Consider the following 15,137-nt stretch of genomic DNA (forward strand, 5'->3'; position numbering starts at 1 on the left):
CTAAAAATATTGTGATTCAGTGTTATAAAGAATACCGAATTTTTTAGGTCCAATTCTGGTTCTTGGGCCAGAATCAGGGTAGTGCCACAAAGGTAACTCTGATACCTACCATACTTGAGTTTTACCTTCCTTGTACTCAATGCTGAAAGAGTAATTGTGAAATAAAAATATGAGAGAGAATTTGGCTGGCCCCTTCCAATAGTGGTTATTGATGATGATAATACTCAACTGTATTGTACCAATTTTTGAAAGAAAAAAACTGATGTCTTTTGAAACCACCAACAAATAATGTTGCATTTTGTATAGATGAAATAATTTAATGTGTGGGTGCTTTTGGGGCAGCTGGCATATAGGGGGAGTAATGTCTTACATTGGTATGTTTTCATGTACTGGGCAGATTGTGGTATAAAACCTCACAGAAATCTTACATTTTATGTTATGTAAATGATTATTTTTAATATACATCATTGGGCATAGATGAAAATGAACCAGAGATCTGTGGTTCAGTCATTCAGCTGTGATTATCTGGTGAGTTATGTGTATGATGATGGTCTTCCAGGCTCCAGCAGGCATACAGGTGTTGATGAGTGCCACCCAAAGTTCCTACCTAGAAGAGGAAGGTGTATATCAATTTTACATGGAATATCCAGTTCCTGCTTACCTAGTGGCCCTGGTGGCTGGAGACCTCATACATGCAGACATAGGTCCAAGGTAAGATTTGCAGTGAGTTCATTCTGCATTTTATTTCTCTGTACAGTGCTTCATACAGTAAAGTAGCAAGGATGTTGAGTCATTGATAAGGGAACAGTTGGATTCATGAGCTGTGAGCACAGATAGAGTTTGAAGTGTAGTTGGGAAAGAAGTTCATGGCACTGCACTGGCAAAGATACATTCCTCTTTCGTAAATGTTGCCTACTGTTCCCCGAAGTCATTACAGTGCTTTCTCATTACCTTGTTGAAGGGATTTTTGGTTACCTCTTGCCATGTTCCATGGAGCATTAGTCTAGGAGGGCCCAGGTCTGATAGGAGGTCTCCTTGCTCTATTACCATACATGGAAGTGTGGTAAGCAGTCAGGCTATTTTTTTTTTCTAAGAGATAATTCAGTTTGCTGAAGTATCACCTGATGTTTTCTGTTTTCTGACAGGAGCAGAGTGTGGGCAGAGCCTTGCCTGCTGCCAACAGCCATCAGCAAGCTTTCTGGCATTGTTGAACGCTGGTTGACTGCTGCAGAGAGTCTGTATGGCCCCTATATATGGGGAAGGTGAGTTTTATCAGTCTTCTGGGCATGTGCAATGGGAACAAAATAAAACAGTATTGAGAAATGATCATGCTTTCTCCCTATAGCAGGGCAAACTAGCATTTCAACTGGTAGCATTGTAGTAGTTGAAAACAGACTCTGGAGTTTTGTCTCCACAAGCATCAGGAAGGACCATGGAGGTGTTTTAGCTGGCTTGCAGTGGAAAGATCCACTGTTTAGGAACCTCCAGTTTGAACTGGAGGTCTCTAACCAGTGGATTTTTCCTGAGGAATGAGGGCTTTTCATATTACAGTGTTTTGTGATGTAAGTCCAGCACTGGGCCAGACACCATTTAAAATGTATGGTTGTTTTATTTATCTCATTTACTTCTGCATTTATTGTGGCATGCCTGAGAATACTGAAAATCTTAGTACAGACTCATTGAGAGTCCAAGTCCCCCAAACCAACCTTAATAGCTCTTGAATAGCTTGAGTATTAAAAAAGAGTGGTTTTGAGAGAATACTTGCACTCTTTGGATGGGAGAAAATGTTTACAAAGGTTTCCTATATTTCTTTGCTAAAGGTAAGCAGGAAGATTGCCTTGTTGTCGACTTAACAAGTATTGCTTGAAATAATCTGAGAACATGGCCCAGTGTGCCAGTGCTAATCACTGGTAAAGAAATATAGAAAACAAAACAAATACTACTGTTGTGATCCGAAGCAGACAGATTATTTTGCTGACACTGCATATGTAGGAAATCAATTCATTCACTGACAGCTTCCTAGCCTTTCTCTTTCCTGGGAGCCTCCTGGGACTCAACACCATGTTACACTACTGTATATAGCATAAACAGTTTTTGTGGCTCCCAGATACATAACTTGTGATGAGTTTGTGTGTGTGAAGGGAGCACAATGCTTCTGGGATGCATTGCATCTGCTGCACATCAAAAGACTGTCAAGTCTTTACATCCAAACATAAGCACGTCCTTGGCCAGCAAAATAAGTTGTGATCCTCTGATCAGAAGAATTAGGCACCACTGGTGTAGAAAGTTTGTTCCTGAAGTTACAAGAAAGTCTCAGAAGAGCTTTCCCTAAAGAAAGAAAAAAGTTACTGTGTCTTCTGAAAAAAGAAAGTGTTACTGTGTGTCTTCTAGATGCAATTTACTCATCTCCTTTTTTCTTTCTTTCCCTAATTTTAGATATGACATTGTTTTTCTTCCTCCTTCCTTCCCTATCGTTGCCATGGAAAACCCATGCCTGACCTTCATCATCTCTTCCATTCTGGAGAGCGATGAGTTTTTGATAATTGACGTCATTCACGAAGTTGCCCACAGCTGGTTTGGGAATGCGGTCACCAACGCCACGTGGGAGGAGATGTGGCTGAGCGAGGGCCTGGCCACCTACGCGCAGCGCCGGATCACCACCGAGACCTATGGTACAGCTGCAGAAACTTCTCCCTGTGCTCCTTCTTACCGTAACTCAGAGCTGCCTGCTTGGAGGATTTGCCTTGGAAACTCAGAAGTCTGTAGGGAGCTGGTTTTCAGTTAGGTTTTGTTTTATTTCTGGAACACACACTCACACACAGCCCCAAACTTTTTGTTGAACATCTTGCATACTTAGAGTTTGACGTTGTCTTGGCTTTAGTGTGCTCAAATACCTGATATGGTACCAGGGGCTTTGAGTGAGGTGTGTTAGCAAAATGCTGTGGGGACTTGGAACTACTGTTAGGTACCAGGCAGGTGCTGATATGTCAGAGCAAGGTGAGCAGAGGATGCTTCAGAGAAAGATGTAAGAAATCTTATCACCGTTACATTGTGAAATAACTGTTCTCTGAACAAGTGTCTTTTTAATTCTGATCAGTCAGTAGCTACCTACTGTTAAAATGAATGATGAAAGCAGCATTTAAAAAAAAGTGGAGGTTTATGTAGCTGTTTATGTGCTGGAGGCTTCCTGCACGATTGTAAACCCTGCCTTTGCTTGTGTCAGTGAATTTCACAGGTCAGTTTTATGGTGATGTCTTTAGAATACATAAGTAGTAAATTATTCCTCCTTATTTTAAGTTTAATTGGCTTGTTATTGAAGTGAATAATGGGAACGTATGCTTTTATAGTTTGTCCTGTTATGTTCTTAAAAGCCAGTTCCATGTGTTTTCTCAAACATTCATTGTAAACAACCTTAGAAAAGTTCCTAGAAATCTTGACAGCAAAAATGTGTAGAAGAAAGCATTTGTTTTTATTCATGTATCTTGTTTTTGGACATGAACTGGTGACAAGTTTAGGCAAACAAGTGCTCTGAGCATCTATGAAGATGTTACAATGCATATTATATATCTTTGAAAGCTGTTTTGTGTTGAGTAATTCTCAGTGAGTAGTACTGTCCTAAGTCACATTATGCATGGCAGTAATGTGGGTAAGTCAGCAGATATCAACCTGTTCATCATCCTAGTCTGTTCCATCCAACACAGAACAAAATCCTTGCTGATTTTGGTCTGTTCTCTAGAACTGGTTGTTTCAAGAAGCATTTGCTGGGAAATTAAAAAACGTCTTTCCCTGTGCAATTCTTTAGTAAGCTCTTTCTCCATTCTATTTTGTTTCCAAGACAAACCTTTGATCTAAATCTTACCATTTCTGACATAATTTCTGGAGTATCTTCTGTTGATAGTAAACAGGCATCTTTGCAATGATACTGTTTAGGGAAATTTGAGTCCACTCACTACCACTCCTCTTGGATCTTGCTTAATTCTCCTCTCTGTAGCTTGAAGTAATTGCCCTTAACACTAGTTACCCTAGTTCTTGCTCTCCCCTGGGAAGCACGTCCACTTCTTTCTCTGCTCATACAGGTTCTCCTATTTTCCAAATATATCCTGGTTCTTAATTCACATTTGGCTATGCAGGATTTGAGTGTTACATTGAGACTCTGAGGTTGTATCTATGTAACAAACCCTATCTTCAGGTTAAAAACTCAGCAAAGAAGGCTAAAATTTTAATAGATATGGATGTTAAGTATCTTCTGAATCTGAAAATCCATTTTCTGCAGCTTCTAATGTCTGCAAGGGCATAGGAAAGATCTCTTGACTTGGCAGTGTAATACAGCTAGTTTGGTTTGAAAGCATGGAATAGTCTACGTTGCAGTTAGGGAGAAGGAGTAGCTTACCCAGTCACAACTGTATAAAGTCCTAATGAGAGGAAGGTGAAATACTTAGGGCAAAAACCAGGTAGGATGATAGATAAAGCTTAAAAAATAAACACAGGATCTGTAATACAATAACCAAATCCAATTCTTTTCTCTTTCCACTCAAGAGGTGACATTTAGTAATATCCTTGGCACCGAGTATGGAACTGTGTCTACTATTCTACCAGTGACAGTATGTTTTTGTAGCACTTGATTGCTCCCTGAAAGTTACCTGTACAATACTTTTTTCAGCGCTGCTCACCTTATCTTGCAAGAACTGATGATATGATGTCAAGGATGTAAACTTTAGCATAATTTTCGTGCTGTTTTGGTTTCCAGTACAGCCTGATGCATGATCAGAGTGAGGAAATACACTGGGTTAGGCTCTGACTTCCATTACTAATTACAAGGATGTTCTGCACTCAAGTTTCTCTGCCGTTACATTGCTGTGATTCTCTCTCACTGTTCTGTCTTTTGCACCTGCAGCAGCTTTTAGTTTGTCCCTGTGCCAGTCCTGCACAGATCAGCTTTTGCTGATCATTTGCCCACAACTAACAAGTTACTTTCTGGGGTAGGAGCTGCCTTCACATGTTTGGAGACTGCATTCCGCCTCGATGCTCTCCACAGACAGATGAAGCTCCTTGGAGAAGACAACCCGGTCAGCAAGCTTCAGGTTAAACTGGAGCCAGGTATTGCTTTTGGTTGAGGCTGCTCTACACAAAATTATACACCTCTGTATATCCATGGTGGAATATTGACAAAAAATGACTAATATTTACATATTCTTTATGAAAAAAAATTAAAAAGAAAGAAATATTGGTTTGTAAACCAGTCTAAAATCAAGTAAGAAAGCTTTGCTTTCAAGCTTTTTTCAAGGTTGGATAACTCATCTTTATAGATATTGTTCTGTGTAAGAACAGACTTACTGAGTAGAAAGATTGTGAAAAGCTGCCTTGAAAGCTATGTGGTTTTGAAATTCTGGATATGTAAAATAAAGTATTTTAAAATTGAACTATTTGGAAACATAATATAAAATCCTCTGCTATTCAATGTTCCTCTCTTTATGTGTTCATGTAAGAAGTATGTATGTATTTAGCATGCAGATAATCAGGTATTTGCTTTAAGTTGAGCTGTGCAGAGGCTGTTTGGTTATTCCCTGAACCAGATGCATGACTGCACTCCAGATTTACCTGTCTCCTTCACTGATAGTTCTCTAGTTCTGTGATCACAGTTGGGTGGGTGAAACAGTCTTCTATCTAGATGATATTTAAAACAACCTAAAATGCAAGTGGAGTTGATATTGGAGTCAAATGGAATGGAAAAGCATGTGTGAAAGCCTCAAAAAAGGAGCAAGTGATGATTACCTTTTATTGATATCTTTGAAAATTTGTGGTATGGTGAATCCCAGAACCTGGCACTGAAAAAAGAAAAAAGGATGTTTTTTTCAAGTTCCAGATCTGTTTTCAGTGACCTCTAGTTTGAAGTGACTTATTCCATTGGGAGTTACTACTTACCTTACAATGCTTAATTGTTTAAAAAATACTATATTTTCAGGCTGTGCCTTTGGACTGCATCAACTTAAATGTACTGACAACAAGCTTAGTTTTTTTTTAAGTCACTATATCTCACCTTGCTGATCTCTAAGGAGTCTGTATAACTCAGAAGGGCTGGAAATCACTCTCCTCATTAATTTATTATCATGTTGTCTTCTTTCAGGTGTAAATCCCAGTAATTTAATGAACCTTTTCACCTATGAGAAAGGCTACTGCTTTGTTTACTACCTGTCCCAGCTCTGTGGTGACCCCAGACACTTTGACTCCTTCCTAAGAGTGAGTATAAATATGTGTTTTGTTGAGATTTAGAGCTGATTTTTTGTTGTTGTTGTTTGGGTTTTATTCCCCAGATTCTTTCACTGTGGCTAATTGTTAAGGGTAAAGTTGAATACAAGTGTGTCAGAGATGGAGGAAAGTTATGGGCCTGTCTGTCAACCTACATGAATCTTTCTACAAGATTTCTGAGATTCTGAGCTCATGAGGTGCTAGATACACAGCAGTAGTATATATTTGTTATCTTGTTCTGTGCTCCAAGTAATTAGAAAGTTTCAGCACAGATTGCTTGTGACTGGAAAGACGTGACTTGATTCACTACTAAGAAGTGTTAACTTGGGTGTTTTTATCTAGGGTGACAAAGGGTATGGGTTACTATATTGGGGCAGGTTGGTGCCTGGAAGCACACTTGCAAAACCTATAGAAAATTGTCAGCTACTGCCTTATTTTGGAAAAGGACAATGCAATGATACTCAGCTGTCAATGTATTTGCAGCTACTCATTTTTTTCATGTTATGGTGCTTCTTTATTTAACTGGGTGAGGAGGGAGAATATTTTTCTTCTTTTTTTTTTTTAAAGCTTCAAATAATTGTTCCTCCTCTTATGCTTGTATTTTTTGTTGTTGTTATTGTTGTGGCATGCAGTGATTCTACATGAAAAGGAAGCTGTCTTGCTCCTAATCATAATTTGAATGTTTTACTATTTTAGGCCTACATTGAGAAGTATAAATTTACCAGCGTTGTGGCTCAAGATCTTCTGGATTCCTTCCTGAATTTTTTTCCAGAGCTGAAAGAGCAATGTGTTGAGAGCAAAGCAGGTAGGAGATTTACTAAGTTAACTGTAAGCACTGTAGAAAACCTGGATGACGAATTTTGTTCTTGGCTTGGAGGATGCACAGGGAAATGCTAAGGCAAACAAAATAGTTCAGCAACAACCAGGTGTTCTCGACAGAATTTGTGGTTGCTGCCTCTACAGTGGGGAATGAGGACCTCGGAAATTGCTGATGATTTTGGCATTAATTAGCTGAGTGTCCCTTGGTTAAGTTTCTCATTAACTCACCTTTCGCTCTGCAGACAGAATGATCAGTGCTTGTGAGATTTACACATGCTTAAATGCAGGGAAAAGGTGAATACACTTTGAAATTTCATCTATTTTAATAAAAGAAGACATGCTTTGAGAACTGTAACTTCCCCAAGATCCTACCCATACATATAAAACCTCTTCCAGGATGTTTCATTTTCCCTTATATCCCCTATTTATGGCTGTTGGTGGATTTGTGGAAGGTCTGTGGCCTACCAGGTGCTTATTATCTCACTTTCTTAAAGAAATGAGATTCTTGTTATCCTGCCATGTGTCCATCCCTGTGAATAGCTATTGAGCACATTGGACAGTTTAAACCAAACTGGCCAAGTACAGCTCTTGAGGATATTGGGTGCCTGCAGGCTTTGTGGAGAGGAAACTGCTTATGGAGACGTGTAGATGATACAGTTTACTGTGGGAAAAGCTGCAGCATGAGCTCAGCAGTTCTGTGTTTTATTTGCCCCACTGGTAGGCTAATGAGTTAACCACAGAAGTTGCTAATTTTTGCCTGGCTAATATTCAGGGGATGCAGAAGGTAGGAGTTTTAGTGTAGATGGTGTGGATTAGGAAGTATTGCCAAGGGTTAGGAAAGTACAGAGGTGGTAAAAGGTCAAGAGGAAGAACTCTGCTGGAAAGCAGGCTCTGCTGCTTGTGAAGAAACTTTTTATTTTTAAATTAGTTGCATAAATAAATGTAAATTGCTTGGGTTTACTGGTAGGTAGGAAGAGTTTAGTCAGCCCTCTCACCTCCTTTTTTTTATTAAGTGGGTTTTCTCCATATTTGTCAAGTCTTCTTCAAAATTCTGAGAGAGAAATGCAGGCACACAAATATTAGAGCGTAATTTGAACATAGGTACTTGTCAGCCTGGCTGCCTTAAGAGCACATGTATTTCTTATACTTACTGTACAGCTGAGCTCTAGAGAACTCACAGTGGGGATTGGAGCAGTGCTGCTGGCACTCTTCCAGGTGTTCCATAGGCTATCCCAATGAGGCTGCTAAGACTGTTGTGTCACTATAACTATTGGTTGCTGTTGTTAGAGCCTCCCTTAACTATGCTAGAAGCGGTCCTGAACTTTGAGGCAGCCAAGCCACCTGCAGAGATCTCTGCTCCACATTTTTGGTGCTCCTCATTCCAGGACTGGAGTTTGAACGTTGGCTCAATGCTACAGGACCTCCATTAGCTGAGCCAGACTTATCTCAGGGATCCAGTCTGACCAGACCAGTGGAGACACTCTTCAAACTCTGGACCACAGAGCCTCTGGACTCTGTTGCTGCTGCCAGCAGTGTTGACCTCACTAAATGGAGAACGTTCCAAACTGTGCTTTTCCTGGACAGATTGCTGGATGGATCACCACTGCCACATGGTGAGTACTCTTTCCAAGACTGTAGAAAATTATCCCTGGAATAATTGGTTGAATTCTAAAGATTCCTGCCTCTGGTTGACATTATAATTCATGTAAAGTCAGGTTGATGTCCCAGGCCATATCACAGAGGGCTTGAAATAGTGGTCTTCAAAAGTCTTTCCCAACCCAATGGATTCTATGATTCTGTGATTTTATGAGTTGTTATTATCTGATGACCCTCAAAATTGACAAAATAGGTCATAGTTCTTTCTCTGTGTATGTGCTCTCTTCAGAGGTGATAAAAAAGCTCTCGGAATGTTACTCCTCTCAGCTGGACTCCATGAATGCAGAAATCCGTATCCGCTGGTTGCAGATTGTAGTCCGAAATGACTATTATCCAGACCTTTACAAAGTCCGTCGCTTCTTGGAAAACCAGGTACTAACTGCTGGATTAAACTCACTGCACCTCTCAGTGCATGAGACATGTGCATGAGACATGCGACGTGAAAGACCTTGGAACTTCTGCTTCCTGGCCAAGTGTAGCCCAGGTGTGTTGCGAAGGGGCTGAGCATGGCTCACCTGCTAGTGGTGGGGAGGAATGGGCAGATGTAATTTCAAATGCCTACAGATAATCTCTGCTTTTCTAGCCTGACTCAATACCTTTGTCCCAGCTCTGCCCCATGCATTTTATGTATTGCTTTGTAGCAGCCCTGGCTTTTCCAGACCACAAGTTTTTGCAATACTAAATTGTGTGATCATTTGAATATTTACAGTTCAAGTAAGGCTAGGGCTCATCGAGTTCTTTTCAGTAGTTGTTATTGTGCTGGAGCAAAAGGTTAATGTATGTGTTCAGTGTGGCCCCTTCTATTTGGCCTTTAAAAATAGTTCTGTTATTTGTGGAAGTAGCTCAGTCTCAGAGAGCAGATTTTTTTATTACCATTCATAAAAAACCTTGCATCAGACTTAGAATGGACTCATCTGTCTTTTGAAGAAATGTCTTGCTTGTCTCCAGTCTGAAGTTACTCAGGGCTGTTGGAGTTGTAGCTGTAGAAGAGCTGAACTTCTTGACTTTACTGAAGTGTTTTTATCTTGTTTTCCTTTTTTGTAGATGTCTCGGATGTACACAATTCCACTTTACGAGGACCTTTGCACTGGCACTCTCAAGTCTTTTGCCTTAGAAATTTTTTACCAGACCCAAAACCAGCTGCACCCCAATTTGCGGAAAACGATCCAACAGATCTTATCCCAGGGCTTGAATCCACTTCCTGCCATAGACACTACAGCAGTCACTACAGACACACCAGCAATGGTGCTTGAGGACAAAGTCTCAGAGGCCACAAATGGTGCCATTTCACTCAGGGATGTCAACGTGTCTGCTTAGATCACCAGTTCATGCCAGCCACAAAGCTTGAAAATGGGGACAGGAACAGAGGAAAGATAACCAAGTGTTGCCTCCTTTCCCTCAGCCTTGCAGCTGCGGTGTGTTGTAACTGGATTTCTCTCCCAAAACACAAAGCAAATGTGCCTTCAAGTATCCAGTGTGTAATACTGCCAGATTTCAGAGATCTCTACCAGCTGTGTGACAAATATTTTGATTCAGTTTTTACTGGGCAGGGACTCCTGGGCTGTTGCTTCTCCATGGAAAGTGGGTTGTTCCCTTTCCTGAGGCTCTTCTGGATGGTTTCTTCGGATTTGTTGTTTGGTGGGAGGGTGTTTTTTTTCTTCTTATTTTTTCTTTTTTTTTTTGTCTGAGGCCACTGAGGCTGTGGAGTATGTCCTATTTGCTGTGTGTATGTTGGGGAGTGTGTGTGTGTCAAGTTGTCATTGTTCTAATATTTGGACTAAAGTTCTGCAAAGGAGAGACTCAGGAATTGTTAGTGGCAGCAAACATGTTTTCATGTTATGCTCCTTCCTGTGACAGAGGTGTTGTGATTTGGGAGGAAGGGGACTAATCCTTAAATAAGAAACTAATTTTAAATAGCTCCTGTTCCCCCCTGCCCATAGGTGGCTAAATAATAATAATAATAATAATAATGCTCTTTATATATATATATATATAAAATATAAAAAAGAACAGGGAAACATTATGATGGATTTGAAATCCTTCTGTAGTTAACCCTACCTTCAGTTTTCCCTTTGCACTCAATGGGACAAGCAATAAAGAAATGCGTAGGCTTGAATTTTCAAAGAAGTTAAAATTAGGTTCCCAAATGCCATCAATTCTGGTACTAGTTGGATGCCTAAATCTTTTTAACTGTTTTGACAAGTCTAGCTGCAACCTTTGCTAGTGTGTCAGGATGTGTGGCACATGCATCAGATGCATTCTGTGTGTCTCCTATTCTGTCCTTTTGGAGGAATTACCAAGACCTGTAATTTTTTTAAGATCCCCAGCATATCTTGGCCTGTAGGTCAGCCATGAAAATATTCATGCTAAGATTTTACCGCCTTGAATAATGTTTGCCTGAATAACAGTGGCCCTGTCATATGATAGTCTTGAGGGAAGCACCATCTTTCTTGATGTGAAACTTTATGTCCCACTTTACCCAAGTCTGTTTTCTGACTTATGGTGGGAGTAAGGTGCCATTTCATTTCCCTGGCATGCTGTTTCTCTGGATCACTGGCCAGCCATGCAGGCCAGTGTGCTGTTTGGTCTCAGGTAGCTGAGGGCAAAGTGTCCTGGGGGTAGTGCAGAGTACAGGCAATGGTTCATAGACTGTGCCACAAACTTTTTAACACATGGGTACCTGTGTGCTGTCTGTGAGCTCCCACAAGGCATCTCTGAGCTGATGCATCACCAGGATAGTATCAACAAAAGACAAAACATTTGGAAAAGACTCAGCTAACAGAGATGTGTGAGAGAAATTGTTTTATATGTCAGGGCAAATTTTAGCCCTGCTATGGGGATCTGCATAGACAGGAAGAGGAGGAAATTTGGGAGGGCTTTTTTTTTCTTCACCAAAAGTATCTGTTTACACCCATGTGTGGATGGGGACTTAGGTGCTGTTACTGGATCTGCATTTTCTGGCTTTAAATTAATTTGGACTTCACCATAGCCTTAGCCTGGGCTGAACTGGGATAAAGCAATAATTAACTCAGGCCTCTGTAGTGCTTCATTAGTTTTAAAAATGGGCCATCAGCGTTTTTGGGCTTCAGAACTCCAAGCTCTGCTCTTTGCTCCTTGAATGGGATTATCTTTTAAATTCTGTTTTGTTTTCCCAGAAAGGATGGAGAATGATGTTTTCTACACAAATCTCTTTCCTTTTCATTTGTTGTTCTATTGAAAGAGATTTGTACAAGCTGACTTTACACTTCCGGAGTTGCCGCTGTTGGTGCTGCGTCTCCTGGACCCCACTGCCAGCAGTGACAGCCTGGTCGAGACCAGGAACCACTAGCATTTTTTGGAATCACGGGCCTCTGTTCTAACATATTTTATTTAGTGGGAGAATGTTTGTGACCCTGGTGGGAATTTTTCATTTACATGGATGCCTTATGATGATTGTCAAATTAAACTAAGCTTTGTGACAAGTTCAGCCTTTCGGGCAGTTTTTTGGCGACCCTGCTCTAGCTGTGTGGAAGAGCTAACTTGGTACATTGTCTTTGTTTTGACCTTTTCTGGGGTGCAGCATAGAGGGGAGTTTGGAAGCCCTTTCAAAGCCGCACAGGAAGGAGCTGGAGAGGTGGCAAAAGCAAACAATCAAATGTAAATATTATCTATTGTTACTAGAACTGACTGAAATACATCAGATCAGCTCTGTGTTTGCATAGACACTCATCAGAGCAAGGAAATGCTGGCTGAACTGAACAGACTGTTTCCTGGTTAAAGAACACAAGATGTAAGTTAGAGTTTCTGCTCTCATCTCTCTGAGATCCCATCAAATGGCTTTTGACCTAGGACTTGTTTTCTGAAACACTGAAGCAGAGCAAGATTTTTTGAAAATATTCCATGCATCCACCTCCAGGTACTTCCATTTCTCCTGTGAGTGAGGAGTGCATTTTTTATTTTGTAGAGACAAAAAAACTGGCAGCAAGTTTGTGGAGATAAGCCTTCCTTTCGTTGACAGAAAATAAATTGGTGCTTCAGGCTACTTGCTGTCTTGATTTGTAGTAGACTTCACATTGACAGGCAAAATAGACTGTGATTAAATAACAACTATTTGCCTTATCTTTGGTACATTCATTTCTGATCTATTTAAGTCAGATTAGACATCAAATCAGTTTTATTCAAACTGATGCCAAGAGATCTGGTTATCTCTTTTTATTTTGAAAATGAAAACTATTACTTTATTTCATTGCAGCTTTGAGCAGGGCAACAGAGGATGTAGAAATATCACTTGTGGGAAAGCTCTGAAGAGCCAAACTGTTTAATAGAATGGAATATTTCTGACTTAATTTTTTAGCATTTCATAGCCACATTGGTTGATACATTCAGTATAATTCTTGCTAGCTACAATATACTCTGTTAAGCTTGTATCAGTAATTTTTGCATCATGTTACATGGCAACATTTTAACCACAAAGTCTATCAACCAAAAAGAATTCTATCAAGTATCCCAAACATTCTGCTTCAACCAGAACTCTTTGATGTTCTTGCACTGCAGTGACCTTGGCCATTACCTTTTTCAGGTAACACAGGACCTTCTGTACATCTAAGCTCATGTGCTGCACAATTCACTTAGGTCAAATACACTTCTTCAGTCTGCTCTCCCTGTTTGTCCAAAGATAGAACAACACAGTACAGTCAACACACTAAAACAACATCACATTCTTTTCACAGTTTTTACTATAGATTGATAAAAGCTGAAAGCCACTTTGACCACAATAGCAGATTTGGTGTATAAGAGAAACCATACTAGAAATCACTGTGTGAGATTTATCAAGCCACTCTCCTCTGAGACACAGAATTATTGTCAGTTGTGAGGACACAGTTTTACACTGATTTTGTTGAAGCCCCAAGTAAATTGGTTTAGCTGTTTATTACATGCATTCCTGGAATGCATACCTAATGTCTAGTTTGGATTTGTCTACTTTTACCTTCCAGCTCTGGGAACTATTGCTTTGTTTGTGAAAGTTAAACTACTTACACATAAACTACTTACCTCTTTCTCATGTAAGTACTTTTAATTCTTAAAGAAAACTGATTGATTGGTCTGTTGCTGCAAGTTGTCTTCCACAACCTCGTGTATTGATTTTGCTTGGGTGGAGCATGATGTTTCAATATCCTTTTAAAGTGGAAATTGCACATTGTTTCTCAAAAATTACCTCAATTGCTGCTGTATATTCCACATCAACTTTAAAAGATTTTTTTACTAATATTGTCCATTCATCCTGTTTTTTCCATAAATAATAGTAGTAATTTGGGCACCTGTTAGCATATGTCTTAACTGGACATGAGAACCTTTTTAAAGATAAAGGAGGGTAGAGAAAAGCTATTCCATATTCTGGAGGGGACTTTTCACTCTATACAGAGGGATACCAGCTAGTTGCAATAAATGATTAAGTCTGTGTGAACACTTCCCTTTAGTCCTCTTCCTGCATGTACCTTCTACACTGGAAAACTCAGGTCTTAGACCTTTGATTTCTTGTCCAGAGAATTATGATTGTGTTGAACATAATATGCTCTGTGTCCAACAAGGAAGGTGTTCTAATATACTAGAGACAAGTCTTTCTCTAAAAATGGAATGGCATTAGTGGGGTTTGCAGAGCACTAGACCCTTTTCCAAAATCATATTTACTGAGGTGCATCTTGTGTGCTGTGGTACCCAGGCTGGAAATTTGGAGCTGTGCTTTACCTCTGTGTGCCTTAAGCAATAAGACAGGTCTATAACCCCAAATACCCACTCCAAAATCTCTCTTAAGCAAAAGGACACTCTGTGCTGTTCCTTTGATACAGCTCTGATCAGTATCAGCTGAGTATTGCTTGTGCCTTCCTAATCCTAGTATCAGGATTCAGAGAATTGGAAGAGCTGCCTTGTGAACAGCTTCCATGTGTCAGCATTTGCAGAAACAAACACACACATTGGGCCCAGCCAGTGCTGCTCGATTACTTTTACTCTTCTCCCTGTCCTTGAACCACTGGGAGTTGGAGACAAAAGCAAACATGGAATTGATGAAACCCCAAAACTGGCAAACAACCATGAAAATATCAAACACTATTCTAAAGGATCATCTTCATTCACATGGAAATGAGCTGGTTATTAAGCTGGACACAAATACCTTTTAAATTTCTATAGCAATCGGATTCAACCCCTCTTAGTCTTCTTTCTTCCTTTTCAATGAGAAATGAAGCACCTACATTAAAGTGCACTGAGAAACAGGTTGACAAGGCAAGTATAATTTTGTCTTAAAATATTATCTTCGACATTCTGTCTAAATAGACCTGTGTTTTATCTTCAGGAACAGTTTAATCCAGCAGGGTTGCCAAGAGGCAACAGGGAAAGTTCTCTGCTGTTCTCATTCCCAAGAGTTTCAGGTTAACAGAAGA

General features: G+C 40.0%; 1 protein-coding gene across 9 annotated transcripts in view; it reads left to right on the top strand.

Annotated features, from left to right (window-relative positions):
• Positions 1-13,966, top strand: part of ABCC5 (ATP binding cassette subfamily C member 5) — a 69,860-nt gene extending 55,894 nt beyond the window's left edge. For 8 of the 9 annotated variants that reach the window (XM_053951822.1, XM_053951821.1, XM_053951827.1 and 5 more), the window contains 9 exons: positions 560-711; positions 1,146-1,262; positions 2,437-2,672; positions 4,984-5,097; positions 6,125-6,237; positions 6,943-7,051; positions 8,451-8,678; positions 8,951-9,093; positions 9,766-13,966. In XM_053951822.1, the coding sequence (XP_053807797.1) occupies positions 560-711; positions 1,146-1,262; positions 2,437-2,672; positions 4,984-5,097; positions 6,125-6,237; positions 6,943-7,051; positions 8,451-8,678; positions 8,951-9,093; positions 9,766-10,038 (1,485 nt within the window). In that variant the 3' untranslated portion in view covers positions 10,039-13,966. Of the gene's footprint in view, positions 1-559; positions 712-1,145; positions 1,263-2,436; positions 2,673-4,983; positions 5,098-6,124; positions 6,238-6,942; positions 7,052-8,450; positions 8,679-8,950; positions 9,206-9,765 lie in introns of all 9 variants that reach the window. The other variant, XR_008432593.1, reaches the window with a different exon arrangement.
• The last annotated feature ends 1,171 nt before the right edge of the window (positions 13,967-15,137 follow it).

This window comes from Vidua chalybeata, chromosome 10 (assembly GCF_026979565.1).
Source record: "Vidua chalybeata isolate OUT-0048 chromosome 10, bVidCha1 merged haplotype, whole genome shotgun sequence".
NCBI lineage: Eukaryota > Metazoa > Chordata > Aves > Passeriformes > Viduidae > Vidua > Vidua chalybeata.